Consider the following 16,155-nt stretch of genomic DNA (forward strand, 5'->3'; position numbering starts at 1 on the left):
CAGTGCCCAGGACTTCTCCACTCCCAGCCTCCCCCCTTACCCCCACCCTATCCCAGAGTCCAGGAAACTATCAGAGGCTTGCATTGGCTCCCTCAACAGTGAGACAACAAGCCCCCATGTCCATACTTTTAACCTGACCTTCAACTGGTGCACCTTTCCATGGGAGAGGGTGGGGGGAAATGGAACAGGGAAAGTTGGTGTTTCCTCTGGCTTATACCATCGTGGTAAGTGATTGAAGGCTTAACTCTTTCATTTTTGGTGTGTTACTTTAAAGCTGCTCTGACACCTAGCAGCTTAATATGCCCTCTCTCTGCTCAGCTGAGCTCCTGGCAAATGGCATGCTTCAACCCAGGGAGTGACTGGTGGAACCCTTGGAAAGACTCTAGTTCAGTGATTCTCCAAGGTTCAAGGCTGCTTGCATCATAATCACCTGGCACACTTGTAAATAATGAACATTCTTGAGTCCCACCCTGAACCTACTGAGCCAAAATACCTGAAGGTAGGGAGGGATTTTATATCTGAAAAAGCTGTCTAGCCAGTTTTGTGTTACAGCTACAATAATAGGAGTTGAAAGAAAGAATATAAGTATCTACCTAATTAAGGTAATTAGAAGTCACTGGGGTCAGAATCATGGCATCAGAATAGGGAGTTAAAAAGCACATTAAATTATATTCTATTACCAAGGACCTGTGTGACCTTAAGCAAGCCACTTCATCTCCCTGGGCCTGAGTGGACTCACCTCTAAGATGAGAGGTCGAGTATGACAGTCTGACCTCCTATCTGCCCAGGATCATATATATTATCCTTCATTGTACATCTCGTATCCACATTGGCCATCCCACGTTGACGAATAATTAACTAGGTGAGCGGAAATGGCTGTTTTCTCCATGTGGAAACTAATTCTGGCCTATATAGCATGTTATTGAAATTCTTGCTTCCTTCTAGTCTTTTAAAAGGAGTTTAGGCAAAAGCTTCTTACCAAAGGTGGACTCACTGAGGTAGTCTGTGGGCCACATGCCAGTTTACCCCTTGGACTCTCGTGTGTGTGTGTGTGTGTGTGTTGGGATGAGGGTAGGTACCAAGGAGGTAAAAGTCATGGTCTTGATAATGATTCTAATCAAACACGAAGCAGATTTCTATAGTTAGAGCATTGGTTTTTATTCACTTGCAGGTTTTGTTTTATTTTTGATTATTTTCTTTTACCTATTCTTTGCAAAATATCCAAAGAGGCTTCATTGTCAGGCAGTTAGGAAAATTAAGGCTATTTCTCTAACAGAGTTATTTTTCATTTGAGTGATTGCATTTCCTAACGTGAAAAGGACCTCCTTCCAACAGCAGTGCATCTCTTTCCTGACAGCCTTCCTCTGTTAATTAGCATCTCGCTCATCAATGGCATCCACAATAATTAAATTTTTAAAAATCTGCATTGGGTTGCTAATCAAGGATATGTTTACAGAAAATAAGGGCTGTGGAATTAAACATTGAAATTAAGCATTGCTTCTAATTAGGAAAATGTAGGTAAAGTATTCTGGAGACAAAATTCTAAAATGAAAAAGTCTTAGAGGCTACCTGGTTTAGCCTCTAATCACAACTAGGTAAGCCTGGCTGTTAAAGATTTTAGTCATTTCTTGGTTACATTTCCCAACCTCTCTAAGCCTCAGTTTCATCCTTAATAAAATGCAATTAATAATTTATATGTCACAAGGATGTTGTAAGAATTAGAATTAGCATTGTATATAAAGAGATTAGCACCGGTTATGGCCGATAGTAGTAGCCTGATCAATGCTGAATGCTGTTATTGATGATAAATTTAGCCCAGAGTTGCTCTTCATTCTCCATAGTTGTTACTTAAGGAAGAACAGAGGGTTAAATGATTCTCCCAATCATGTTTGTCTAGGACTCTTCTAGAAATTCTGGCATTCAGATTTTCTGAAGTAAAATTAGGCATCTGGTATAGACAACTGAATAGAGCAGAGAAAACTGTCCATCTGAGAACAGACATCTCAATATTTGTATGTACTTTGGCAGGAAGTTTATAAATGTTAAGATAGATTATGTCCATCTTACTGATGACTGAATCAAAATTAAAGGAATTAAATTCTTATTACATACACCAGGGAGATCATAGACTCTTAATGTCTCTTAAATCATGAGCAGCATAAGAATCTGATGGAAGCGCAAATGATTCTCCCCAAAATGCCAGACACACACTTTTAAACATTTCTGCATCTAGTTGCAAAGAAGTTCTTGGACCTCATATGTTTTGTAACAATCTGTGGAGCCCCTGCTTTATAAAGTGATCCATTAGGAATTAGCTGAGATTAATGAGGCTAGATCATCCTTAGGTAATTTTCTCTTTATACTGAAAGAGGAGGTTTGAAATTTTAGAAATCAGATATGACAATTTTAAAATTTCAGTTCTTAGTCAAAATAACATTACATCTGTTCAGTTAGATGAATGTTTCTACTATTCTGGTCACTAGACAAGATGGCTAGGTCTGGCTGGTTATATTTGTATGCATCTGATAGGTGTTGGATAGGGAAGACAAGATTTTTAAGGATAGTTTTCTTCTAAAAGCTCCCTGGAGCTAAAACTTATATCCTAAAGTCATAAATGACATGATCTTTTTTCACCACCTGTGTAACTACTTGCCTTCATAAGATCTTACTTCTTCCACTCTGGACCTCTTCCCACCAATCTCAGCAATTCATGTTAGATGATCTGTATAAGCTGACACTTCAATTTCAAATTGGAGGATCCTTTTAAAAGGAAAAGGCTAGGGAAAAAAAATGATCTGATCTGGCCCCTCTATTTTATAAATGATAAATCAAGCACTCAATTGGAGGTTAATTTGCCTAAGGTCACATAGCTAGTGGCATGCCTGTTCCCTGCCCTCTTCACTGCTTAGATGATCTTCCCTTACATGTGGTTTGGGGCTGCCGATGCTAGTCTTTGCTTGTGCCTGTAGACTTTGCTCTCTGTCCATCCTCTACCTGTTAAAACTGAGCTCAGATTCTGAGCACAGCTTTTCTGCTGGACCCAAGAGCTTCAGATTTGCTTGTTTCTGGTTGAGCATCTGGATTTGCTCTTCCCTAATCAGATACCTTTACAGCTCCTCCAAGTAGGTAGGCTTTGGTACCAGCCTCACTCAGCCTGTCTTGCTTAGCTGCCGTGGCATCATAACTGAGATACCAGAGACTAAACCGCAACTCCACGGGTGGTCCCAGGGCTCCTGGAGTGATGCAGTGCCCATCTAGCAAGTGCACATCTTTTCCAGCTATGGCCCAGGCCAAGGCGTTCTGTTCTTCTGCTACCGCGAACCTCATCTACTGAACATGACATGAGGGGACTGCTTTGTCTTCTCTGTAGAGAAGATGGATGGTATTCTAGGATTACCTGCTTATTAGGAAGGATAACAGTAATCTGTAAGTTTAAACACTTCCTCTATCACTCAACCATAGCACCCGACTTAACATTTAAAGATTTCTCACCACACAACATCAGAAAGCAGAAATAAGGATGAATAAAAAGGTGTGGGCATACAGTGTGAGACAGACGATTTTTCCTCTGTATTAAGTATTAGACTATTGAATAACTATTTTGAAGGGGAAATGTTGCTAAATCCCTACTTGGTAGCATACACTAAAATAAATTCCAGGGGGATTTAGAAAATAAATATCTAATAAAAGACACATAAATGTATATTTATATACTTTGGGGTTGCAAGGATTTCCCTGAGCATAAAAAAAGGAAAAAAAAAAAGAACTTAGAGACTGATAACGGTAACTGTATACATAGTAACTTCATTAAATTAAAAATTACATGTAAATAAAATTAAAAGGTAAATGTCAACTAACTGAGCATTAGTAGCTTTTCTAACTAAGACCATAAAACAAAATCAATGTCATAAACAGCAATCACAGATGATAAATGGCAAAAGAACATAAAATATTGAGCTTCATTAGTAATAAAATAAAAGCATATAAAGATGAGATGCCATTTTCACCTATCAAAGTAGCAAACATTTTAAAAGATAATAAATATAGGTTTGATAAGGCTTTAGGAAACTGACACTTTCACATGTATATTGCTGATGGGAATATAAAATGGTACAGTCTTTTTAGACTAACTTGACAATATGTATCAAGATCATTAAAGCATGCATTCCCTTTGACACCAAAATTTCAATTGTAAATGTTTATCTTAAGGAAATTATCAGAAACAGTAACTGATATCAATGGACAAGGGTGTTTAAGCATGAATGGCTTTAGTAAGATTTGCATTTATATAATGGTATATATATGCAGGACAGGAAGCAGCAGTTAGAACTGAACATGGAACAACAGACTGGTTCCAAATAGGAAAAGGAGTACATCAAGGCTGTATATTGTCACCCTGCTTCTTTAACTTCTATGCAGAGTACATCATGAGAAACGCTGGACTGGAAGAAACACAAGCTGGAATCAAGATTGCCGGGAGAAATATCAATAACCACAGATATTCAGATGACACCACCCCTATGGCAGAAAGTGAAGAGGAACTAAAAAGCCTCTTGATGAAAGTGAAAGAGGAGAGTGAAAAAGTTGGCCTAAAGCTCAACATTCAGAAAACGAAGATCATGGCATCCGGTCCCATCACTTCGTGGGAAATAGATGGGGAAACAGTGGAAACAGTGTCAGACTATCTTTCGGGGCTCCAAAATCACTGCAGATGGTGACTGCAGCCATGAAATTAAAAGACGCTTACTCCTTGGAAGAAAAGTAATGACCAACTTAGATAGTATATTCAGAAGCAGAGACATTACTTTGCCGACTAAGGTCCATCTAGTCAAGGCTATGGTTTTTCCAGTAGTCATGTATGGATGTGAGAGTTGGACTGTGAAGAAGGCTGACCGCCGAAAAATTGATGCTTTTGAACTGTGGTGTTGGAGAAGACAATTGAGAGTCCCTTGGACTGCAAGGAGATCCAACCAGTCCATTCTGAAGGAGATCAGCCCTGGGATTTCTTGGAAGGAATGATGCTAAAGCTGAAACTTCAGTACTTTGGCCACCTGATGCAAAGAGTTGACTCACTGGAAAAGACTCATGCTGGGAGGGATTGGGGGCAGGAGGAGAAGGGGACAACAGAGGATGAGATGGCTGGATGGCATCACTGACTCGATGGACGTGAGTCTGAGTGAACTCCTGGAGTTGGTGATGGACAGGGAGGCCTGGCGTGCTGCGATTCATGGGGTCACAAAGAGTCGGACACCACTGAGCGACTGAATTGAACTGAACTGAACTGAATGTTATACTACAAAAAAGATAAAAGTCCTGTTTTTAATTCTTATGTCCCCTGATGTGTTTTGTCAGTTCTATGACTGGGCTTATAAAACCTAAAAAGAAAAGAGATAGTTTTTAAAACATGTTATTCCTAATACCACCCACAGGAGACTATCTGGACAAAGTCTGTCTCGGTGGGAATAACCAGAAGTGAGAAGGCCTTAGAGCTGAGTGGGAGGAGGGCATGTGTTTCTAAAGGTCAGGGAAGATTGATTTGGATGTGAGAAGGTGCTCTTAATATAGCCGGACTAAAAAATTTACAGCATAGGGGGCGGTCCTAAGATGGTGGAGGAATAGGACGGGGAGACCACTTTCTCCCCCACAAATTCATCAAAAGAACATTTAAATGCTGAGTAAATTCCACAAAACAACTTCTGAATGCTGGCAGAGGACATCAGGCACCCAGAAAAGCAGCTCATTGTCTTCGAAAAGAGGTAAGAAAAAATATAAAAGACAAAAAAAAAAAAAAGACAAAAGAGGTAGGGAGGGAGCTCCGTCCTGGGAAGGGAGTCTTAAAAAGAGAGAAGTTTCCAAACACCAGGAAACATTCTCACTGCCGAGTCTGTGGCGAGCCTTGGAAGCAAAACGGCAACATAACAGGGAGGAAAAATAAATAAATAATTAAAACCCACAGATTACAAGCCCAACGGTAACTCCCCCAGCAGAGAAACAGTGCAGATGCTTGCATCCGCCATGAGCAAGCAGGGGCTGGGCAGGGAAGCACGGGCTGCATTGCTTTTTAAGGATCGGGCCCAAATGCCCTGAGGGTAACCAGAGCGAACTAACTTGGGCTAACAAACCAGACTGTGGGATAGCTACCACGTAAACCTCTAACAGAAGACACCACCAGGACCATGCACAGAACAAAGGATGGAACAGAATTAGCCAGCTGCAGATCATCCCCCTCCAGTGACAGGCAGCCAGAGCTGGAAGGGCCAGAAGGAGGCAATCACAGCCCCAGAGAGACATTATCTACCAAACTGCAAGCAGGCTTCTTTGCTAACTAAGACTTCTTGGGGTTTTGGACAGTCATCATCTGCCGGAGAAGTTGCGTCAGTTGTACACCCAGAAAACTGAGCAGCAGGGACGGGAGAGGCAATAAGTCACAGCGACCACGCTTGCCAAACACCTGAGCTACTCGGACCTGGCAAGGGCACAAAACACAGGCCCAGCCGAGTCTGTGCCTCAGGACTACATGAGTGCCTGAGCCTGAGCGGCTTAGACCTGGGAGGTGCATGCAGCCCAGGGCTGGCCTCAGACAGTTCCTGGAGGAGCAACCTAGAGCCTGAGCTGTGTGCACAGTGAGCGGTGGCAGGCCCAGCGTGGCTGGGACACTGCGAGCACATGCTAGTGTTATTTGTTTGCAGCGTCCCTCCCTCCCCACAGCGCGACTGAATAAGTGAGCCTAAAAAAAAGTGTCCACCACCGCCCCCCTTGTGTCAGGGCGGAAATCAGACACTGAACAGACCAGCAAACAGAAGCTAAAACAGAGGGAACCACCTTGGAAGTGACAGGTGCAATAGATTAAAACCCTGTTGTTAGTACCGACTACATAGGAAGGGGCCTATATATCTTGAGAAATATAAGCCGGACCAAGGAACTATCCGAAAATGAACTGACCCCACACTGCCCAAAACACCAGAGAAAGTCCTAGATATATCTTTACTATTTTTACGATCATTCTTTTTCTCTTTTTTTTTCTTTTTTTTAATTAAAAAAAAATTTTTAAGTCCTGTATTACTCCTTTAATTTTCATTTTTATAACCTACTGTTACTTTTCCAAAAAAAAGACTCTATTTTTAAAGCAAACTTCATATATATATATATTTTAATAATTCTTGTGACTTTTTTTTCTTCTTTTTTTCTTTAATATTGTGTTTTTGAAAATCCAACCTCTACTCTAGATTTTTAATCTTTGCTTTTTGGTATTTGTTATCAGTTTTGTACCTTCAAAAACCCAATCTTCAGTACCTATTTTTACTGGAGAGTGAGATTACTGGCTTGACTGCTCTCTCCTTTAGACTTTCTGTTTTTTCCCACCAGGTCGCCTCTGTCTCCTCCCCCCCCCCCCCCCCCCCCCGCCCCCTTCTCTTCTCTACCCAACTCTGTGAATCTCTGTGTGTTCCAGATGGTGGAGAACACTTAGGGAACTGATTACTGGTTGGATCTGTCTCTCTCCTTTTCATTTCCCCCTTTTACCCTCCTGGCCACCTCTGTCTCCTTCCTCCCTCTTCTCTTCTCTGTATAACTCCATGAACATCTCTGAGTGGTCCAGACTGTGGAGCGCACATAAGGAAGTGATTACTGGCTAGCTTGCTATCTCCTCTTTTGATTCCACCTCATCTCATTCGGGTCACCTCTAACTCCCTCCTCCCTCTTCTCTTCTCCATATAACACTGTGAACCTCTCTGGGTGTCCCTCACTGCGGAGAAACTTTTCATCTTTAACCTAGATGTTTTATCAATGGTGCTGTATAGAAGGAGAAGTCTTGAGACTACTGTAAAAATAAGAATGAAAACCAGAAGCAGGAGGCTTAAGTCCAAATCCTGAGAACATCATAGAACTCCTGACTCCAGGGAACATTAATCAATAGGAGCTCATCAAATGCCTCCATACCTACACTGAAACCAAGCACCACTCAAGGGCCAACAAGTTCCAGAGCAAGACATACCATGAAAATTCTCCAGCAACACAGGAACACAACCCTGAGCTTCAATATACAAGCTGCCCAAAGTTACTCCCAAACCATTAACATCTCATAACTCATTACTGGACACTTCTTTGCACTCCAGAGAGAAGAAATCCAGCTCCACCCACCAGAACACCAACACAAGCTTCCCTAACCAAGAAACTTTGACAAGCCACTGATACAACCCCATCCACAGCAAGGAAACTCCACAATAAAGACAACTCCACAAACTGTGAGAATACAGAAAGGCCACTCCAAATGCTGCAATGTAAACAAGATGAAGAGACAGAGGAATACCCAGCAAGTAAAGGAACAGAATTAATGCCCACCAAACCAAACAAAAGAGGAAGAGATAGGGAATCTACTTGATAAAGAATTCCGAATAATGATAGTGAAAATGATCCAAGATCTTGAAATCAAAATGAAATCACAGATAAATATCCTGGAGACAAGGATTGAGAAGATGCAAGAAAGGTTTAACAAGGACCTAGATGAAATAAAAAAGAGTCAATATATAATGAATAATGCAATAAATGAGATCAAAAACACTCTGGAGGCAACAAATAGTAGAATAACGGAGGCAGAAGATAGGATTAGTGAAGTAGAAGATAGAATCGTAGAAATAAATGAATCAGAGAGGGAAAAAGCAAAATGAATTAAAAGAAATGAGGACAATCTCAGAGACCTCCAGGACAATATGATGCTCCAACATTCGAATTATAGGAGTCCCAGAAGAAGAAGACAAAAAGAAAGACCATGAGAAAATACTTCAGGAGATAATAGTTGAAAACTTACCTAAAATGAGGAAGGAAATAAGCACCCAAGTCCAAGAAACCCAGAGAGTCCCAAACAGGATAAACCCAAGGCAAAACACCCCAAGACACATATTAATCAAATTAACAAAGATCAAACACAAAGAACAAATATTTAAAAAGCAGCAAGGGAAAAACAACAAATAACACACAAAGGGATTCCCATAAGGATAACTGCAGATCTTTCAATAGAAACTCTTCAGGCCAGGAGGGAATGGCAAGGCATACTTACAGTGATGAAAGAAAATAACCTACAGCCCAGATTACTGTACCCAGCAAGGATCTCATTCAAATACGAAGGAGAAATCAAAAGCTTCACAGACAAGCAAAAGCTGAGAGAATTCAGCACCACCCAGCCAGCTCTCCAACAAATGCTAAATGATATTCTCTAGACAGGAAACACAAAATGGTGTATAAACCAGAACCCAAAACAATAAAGTAAATGGCAACAGGATCATACTTTTCAATACCTAAAATGTAAATGGGTTGAATGCCCCAACCAAAAGACAAAGACTGGCTGAATGGATACAAAAACAAGACCCCTATATATGTTCTCTACAAGAGACCCACCTCAAAACAAGGGACACATACAGACTGAAAGTGAAGGGCTGGAAAAAGATATTCCACGCAAATAGAGACCAAAAGAAAGCAGGAGTAGCAATACTCGTGTCAGATAAAATAGACTTTAAAACAAAGGCTGTGAAAAGAGATAAAGAAGAATACTACATAATGATCAAACGATCAATCCAAGAAGATATAACAATTATAAGTGTATATGCACCCAACATAGGAGCACCGCAATATGTAAGACAAATGCTAACAAGTATGAAAGGGGAAATCAACAATAACACAATAATAGTGGGAGACTTTAATACCCCACTCACACCTATGGATAGATCAACTAAACAGAAAATTAACAAAGAAACACAAACTTTAAATGATACAATAGACCAGTTAGACCTAATTGATATCTATAGGACATTTCACCCCAAAACAATGAATTTCACCTTTTTCTCAAGTACTCATAGAACCTTCTCCAGGATAGATCACATCCTGGGCCATAAATCTAGCCTTGGTAAATTCAAAATTTGAAATCATTCCAAGCATCTTTTCTGACCATAATGCAGTAAGACTAGATCTCAATTACAGGAGAAATACTACTAAAAATCCCAACATATGGAGGCTGAACAACACGCTTCTGAATAACCAACAAATCACAGAAGAAATCAAAAAAGAAACCAAAATATGCATAGAAATGAATGAAAATGAAAACGCAACAACCCAAAACCTGTGGGGCACTATAAAAGCAGTGCTAAGGGGAAAGTTCATAGCAATACAGGCATACCTCAAGACACAAGAAAAAAGTCAAATAAATAACCTAACTCTACACATAAAGCAACTAGAAAAGGAAGAAATGGAGAACCCCAGGGTTAGTAGAAGGAAAGAAATCTTAAAAATTAGGGCAGAAATAAATGCAAAAGAAACAAAAGAGACCACAGCAAAAATCAACAAAGCCAAAAGCTGGTTCTTTGAAAGGATAAATAAAATTGACAAACCATTAGCCAGACTCATCAAGAAAGAAAGGGAGAAAAATCAAATCAATAAAATTAGAAATGAAAATGGAGAGATCACAACAGACAACACAGAAATACAAAGGATCATAAGCGACTACTATCAGCAATTATATACCAATAAAATGGACAATGTGGAAGAAATGGACAAATTCTTAGAAAAGTACAACTTTCCAAAACTGAACCAGGAAGAAATAGAAAATCTTAACAGACCCATCACAAGCACAGAAGTTGAAACTGTAATCAGAAATCTTCCAGCAAACAAAAGCCCAGGTCCAGACGGCTTCACAGCTGAATTCTACCAAAAATTTAGAGAAGAGCTAACACCTATCCTACTCAAACTCTTCCAGAAAATTGCAGAGGAAGGTAAACTTCCAAACTCATTCTATGAGGCCACCATCACCCTAATACCAAAACCTGACAAAGATGCCACAAAAAAAGAAAACTATAGGCCAATATCACTGATGAACAGAAATGCAAAAATACTTAACAAAATTCTAGCAATCAGAATCCAACAACACATTAAAAAGATCATACACCATGACCAAGTGGGCTTTATCCCAGGGATGCAAGGATTCTTCAATATCCGCAAATCAATCAATGTAATTCACCACACTAACAAATTGAAAAATAAAAGCCATATGATTATCTCAGTAGATGCAGAGAAAGCCTTTGACAAAATTCAACATCCATTTATGATAAAAACTCTCCAGAAAGCAGGAATAGAAGGAACATACCTCAACATAATAAAAGCTATATATGACAAACCCACAGCAAACATTATCCTCAATGGTGAAAAACTGAAAGCATTTCTCCTAAAGTCAGGAACAAGACAAGGGTGCACACTTTCACCACTACTATTCAACATAGTTCTGGAAGTTTCGGCCACAGCAATCAGAGCAGAAAAGGAAATAAAAAGAATCTAAACTGGAAAAGAAGAAGTAAAACTCTCACTGTTTGCAGATGACATGATCCTCTACATAGAAAGCCCTAAAGACTCCACCAGAAAATTACTAGAGCTAATCAATGAATATAGTAAAGTTGCAGGATATAAAATCAACACACAGAAATCCCTTGTTTTCCTATACACTAACAATGAGAAAGTAGAAAAAGAAATAAAGGAAACAATTCCATTCACCATTGCAACAAAAAGAATAAAATATTTAGGAATATATCTACCTAAAGAAACTAAAGACCTATATATAGAAAACTATAAAACACTTAAAGAAATCAAAGAGGACACTAATAGATGGATAAATATACCATGTTCATGGATCAGAAGAATCAATATAGTGAAAATGAGTATACTACCCAAAGCAATCTATAGATTCAATGCAATCCTTATCAAGCTACCAGTGGTATTTTTCACAGAGCTAGAACAAATAATTTCACAATTTGTATGGAAATACAAAAAACCTCAAATAGCCAAAGCAATCTTGAGAAAGAAGAATGGAACTGGAGGAATCAACCTGCCTGACTTCAGGCTCTACTACAAAGCCACAGTCATCAAGACAGTGTGGTACTGGCACAAAGACAGAAATATAGATCAATGGAACAAAATAGAAAACCCAGAGATAAATCCACATCCCTATGGACACCTTACCTTCGACAAAGGAGGCAAGAATATACAATGGATGAAAGACCGTCTCTTTAACAAGTGGTGCTGGGAAAACTGGTCAACCACTTGTAAAAGAATGAAACTAGAACACTTCCTAACACCATACACAAAAATAAACTCGAAATGGATTAAAGATCTAAATGTAAGACCAGAAACTATAAAACTCCTAGAGGAGAACATAGGCAAAACATTCTCCGACATAAATCACAGCAGGATCCTCTATGACCCACCTCCCAGAATATTGGAAATAAAAGCAAAAATAAACAAATGGGACCTAATTAAAATTAAAAGCTTCTGCACAACAAAGGAAACTATAAGCAAGGTGAAAAGACAGCCTTCAGAAAGGGAGAAAATAATAGCAAATGAAGCAACTGACAACTAATCTCAAAAATATACAAGCAACTTATGCAGCTCAATTCCAGAAAAATAAATGACCCAATCAAAAAATGGGCCAAAGAACTAAATAGACATTTCTCCAAAGAAGACATACGGATGGCTAACAAACACATGAAAAGATGCTCAACATCACTCATTATCAGAGAAATGCAAATCAAAACCACAATGAGGTACCACTTCACACCAGTCAGAATGGCTGCGATCCAAAAATCTGCAAGCAATAAATGCTGGAGAGGGTGTGGAGAAAAGGGAACCCTCCTACACTGTTGGTGGGAATGCAAACTAGTACAGCCACTATGGAGAACAGTGTGGAGATTCCTTAAAAAATTGCAAATAGAACTCCCTTATGACCCAGCAATCCCACTGCTGGGCATACACACCGAGGAAACCAGAATTGAAAGAGACACATGTACCCCAATGTTCATCGCAGCACTGTTTATAATAGCCAGGACATGGAAACAACCTAGATGTCCATCAGCAGATGAATGGATAAGAAAGCTGTGGTACATATACACAATGGAGTATTACTCAGCCGTTAAAAAGAATTCATTTGAATCAGTTCTGATGAGATGGACGAAACTGGAGCCGATTATACAGAGTGAAGTAAGCCAGAAAGAAAAACACCAATACAGTATACTAACACATATATATGGAATTTAGAAAGATGGCAATGACGACCCTGTATGCAAGACAGGAAAAAGACGCAGCTGTCTATAACGGACTTTTGGACTCAGAGGGAGAGGGAGAGGGTGGGATGATATGGGAGAATGGCATTCTATCATGTATACTATCATGTAAGAATTGAATCGCTAGTCTATGTCTGACGCAGGATACAGCATGCTTGGGGCTGGTGCATGGGGATGACCCACAGAGATGTTATGGGGAGGGAGGTGGGAGGGGGGTTCATGTTTGGGAACACATGTAAGAATTAAAGATTTTAAAATTAAAAAAAATTAAAAAAATAAAAAATAAAAAATAAAACTGAAATCAAAAAAAAAAAAAAAAAAAAAACAAAGGAAACTATAAGCAAGGTGAAAAGACAGCCTTCAGAAAGGGAGAAAATAATAGCAAATGAAGCAACTGACAACTAATCTCAAAAATATACAAGCAACTTATGCAGCTCAATTCCAGAAAAATAAACGACCCAATCAAAAAATGGGCTAAAGAACTAAATAGACATTTCTCCAAAGAAGACATACAGATGGCTAACAAATACGTGAAAAGATGCTCAACAACACTCATTATCAGAGAAATGCAAATCAAAACCACAATGAGGTACCATTTCATGCCAGTCAGAATGGCTGTGATCCAAAAGTCTACAAGCAATAAATGCTGGAGAGGGTGTGGAGAAAAGGGAACCCTCTTACACTGTTGGTGGGAATGCAAACTAGTACAGCCACTATGGAGAACAGTGTGGAGATTCCTTAAAAAACTGCAAATAGAACTTCCTTATGTCCCAGCAATCCCACTGCTGGGCATACACACCAAGGAAACCAGAATTGAAAGAGAAAAGTGTACCCCAATGTTCATCACAGCACTGTTTATAATAGCCAAGACATGGAAGCAACCTAGATGTCCATCAGCAGATGAATGGATAAGAAAGCTGTGGTACATATACACAATGGAGTATTACTCAGCCATTAAAAAAAATACATTTGAATCAGTTCTAATGAGGTGGATGAAACTGGAGCTGATTATACAGAGTGAAAAACATCAACACAGTATACTAACACATATATATGGAATTTAGAAAGATGGTAATGATAACCCTGTAGGTGAGACAGCAAAAGAGACACAGATGTGTAGAACAGTCTTTTGGACTCTGTGGGAGAGGGAGAGGGTGGGATGATTTGGGGAAATGGCATTGAAACATGTATAATATCATATAAGAAACGAATTGCCAGTCTAGGTTCGATTCAGGATACAGGATGCTTGGGGCTGGTGCACTGGGATGACCCAGAGAGATGGTATGGGGAGGGAGGTAGGAGGGGTGTTCAGGATTGGGAACACATGTACACCTGTGGCGGATGCATGTTGATGTATGGCAAAACCAACACAGTATTGTAAAGTAAAATAAATAAATTTTTAAAAGGCTTAAAAAAATTTACAGAATAGTGTGTGAATTAAGATCCCAATTTTGTAAGACAAGTGTGCATGAAACCTACCTCAAGATGTTAACTGGAAGAGAACTTATTATTTTTGGTAGTTTTCTTCTAATACCATTATTCAGAAAAGAATATATGCTATTTAAAAAGAAGGAAAAGCAGCTTTTTACAGGTGATTAGAAGCGTTCTGGGCCTTACTTTGCTTCCAGGGCTAGAGCGAAGATGCCCGCGGCCAGGGGTGCAGAGGCTGAGGTGCCCGTGTGGGTCTCCGTGCAGTCGTTGTGCAGGTCAGCGCTTGTCTGGGGGGTATCAGGAGAGAAAGAAATGTGGGAGAACATGTGAGGCGTGTGATCCTGTCCCTGGGGGTTAACCCTACCAAGGGCTGCATCTGCTCTGATCAGGAAGGCCAGCTGATTCGATTCGCTACTTCCTCTTCTGGGCCACAGGCGGATGTTTGCCATCTGCTGATATTTTAGCTCCCTCTCCTCTATATGCAACTTGTCTATAATTCTGGCATCAGAATGCCTTTTCTGGGGATGAAGTCCTCCTACTGTGAATTTTTTTTTTCTCTACTGAGATTCCCAAATGAAATGCTGTCTGTAAAAAGGACTGTTTCAGAATCGCTGTGAATCATGCTGGCCCATTAATCATCAGGTCCATTGTGTTTGGCCTGGCATATTTAGAAATTTTGCCTCATGCCCAATTCCCCATTACCTTCAGATTGACATTTGACTGCCTCTTCAGCAAAAGGAAGTTGTGCTGATTTTGGCCACTTGAACTACTTGCGCAAAACGTGTTGAGTGTGTTTCGCTTGCACTCACTGTTGATGTCTTCTGATGGCCGGGAGTTAGCATCATGTTTTTACTTTGAAAATGGTGAGTTTTTCAAATGAAAGTGTGCTAGACACAGATCAGGGCTCAAATTCTAAACCTGCCACTCAGCAGATGTGTCCCATGGCAAGTCACTTGGTTGTCCCTGTCTGTCAAGTGAGGTTGACATTTCTTGACTCATATTCTGAAGCTGAAATGAGATCCTGTCTGTGAAAGCAAATTTTCACACAATGGCATTGCACGTAAGGAATTACCCGGGCTAATTTTAGCTTACTGAAGAGGTTGCTGAAACGAAGGGAAGAAACCAAAAAGACTTCCAATTTGTCTTCCTTAAGGACCACAGTATTGTTGGTTGAACCAGAAGTTGGGCCAAAGGATTGCTAGCAAGACACCCACCCAGGCTCTTGCACTGTGATTTTTAGCTAGAGATTTCAATGTGTGGGAGAGAAGTGTAAAAAAATAATTTGTTCCATTATCACCTCCTTTAGCTTCCCACTTGGAGTCACTGAATATCTCCAGTGATAGTGGCTCTGTTCCTCCGAGGGCTACAGAAGCAAGTTTGCCCTTTTCACCTGCTGACGTAAGTAAGCCCCCAGAGATGACTGTGCTGAGGAAAAGGTTTGCGTAAGACAAAGGCTGCGTTACTGCAACTGTCTCAAATAGAAGCCACCAGCTGTCTCTTCTATGGCTTGTGTACCTAAAAAGAGGGATCTTCATGAAGATGCAAATTCTTCCTCCTTCTTCAGAGCAGAGCAGCTCAGATGAGGTCTGTCTATGAAATGGTGACTCTGAAATGGACAACAGGCCATTTT

At 40.0% G+C, this 16,155-nt stretch overlaps 1 protein-coding gene across 1 annotated transcript in view; it reads right to left on the minus strand.

Moving 5' to 3' along the window:
- The window catches only part of PCSK1 (proprotein convertase subtilisin/kexin type 1), a 50,710-nt gene that overhangs the window by 10,631 nt on the left and 23,924 nt on the right, over positions 1 to 16,155 (minus strand). Inside the window, exon 9 of the mRNA XM_052643657.1 lies at positions 14,712 to 14,812. Within this exon, the coding sequence (XP_052499617.1) occupies positions 14,712 to 14,812 (101 nt within the window). The remainder of the gene's footprint in view (positions 1 to 14,711; positions 14,813 to 16,155) is intronic.

The sequence above is a fragment of the Budorcas taxicolor genome, chromosome 7, assembly GCF_023091745.1.
Source record: "Budorcas taxicolor isolate Tak-1 chromosome 7, Takin1.1, whole genome shotgun sequence".
In the NCBI taxonomy this organism is placed as follows: domain Eukaryota; kingdom Metazoa; phylum Chordata; class Mammalia; order Artiodactyla; family Bovidae; genus Budorcas; species Budorcas taxicolor.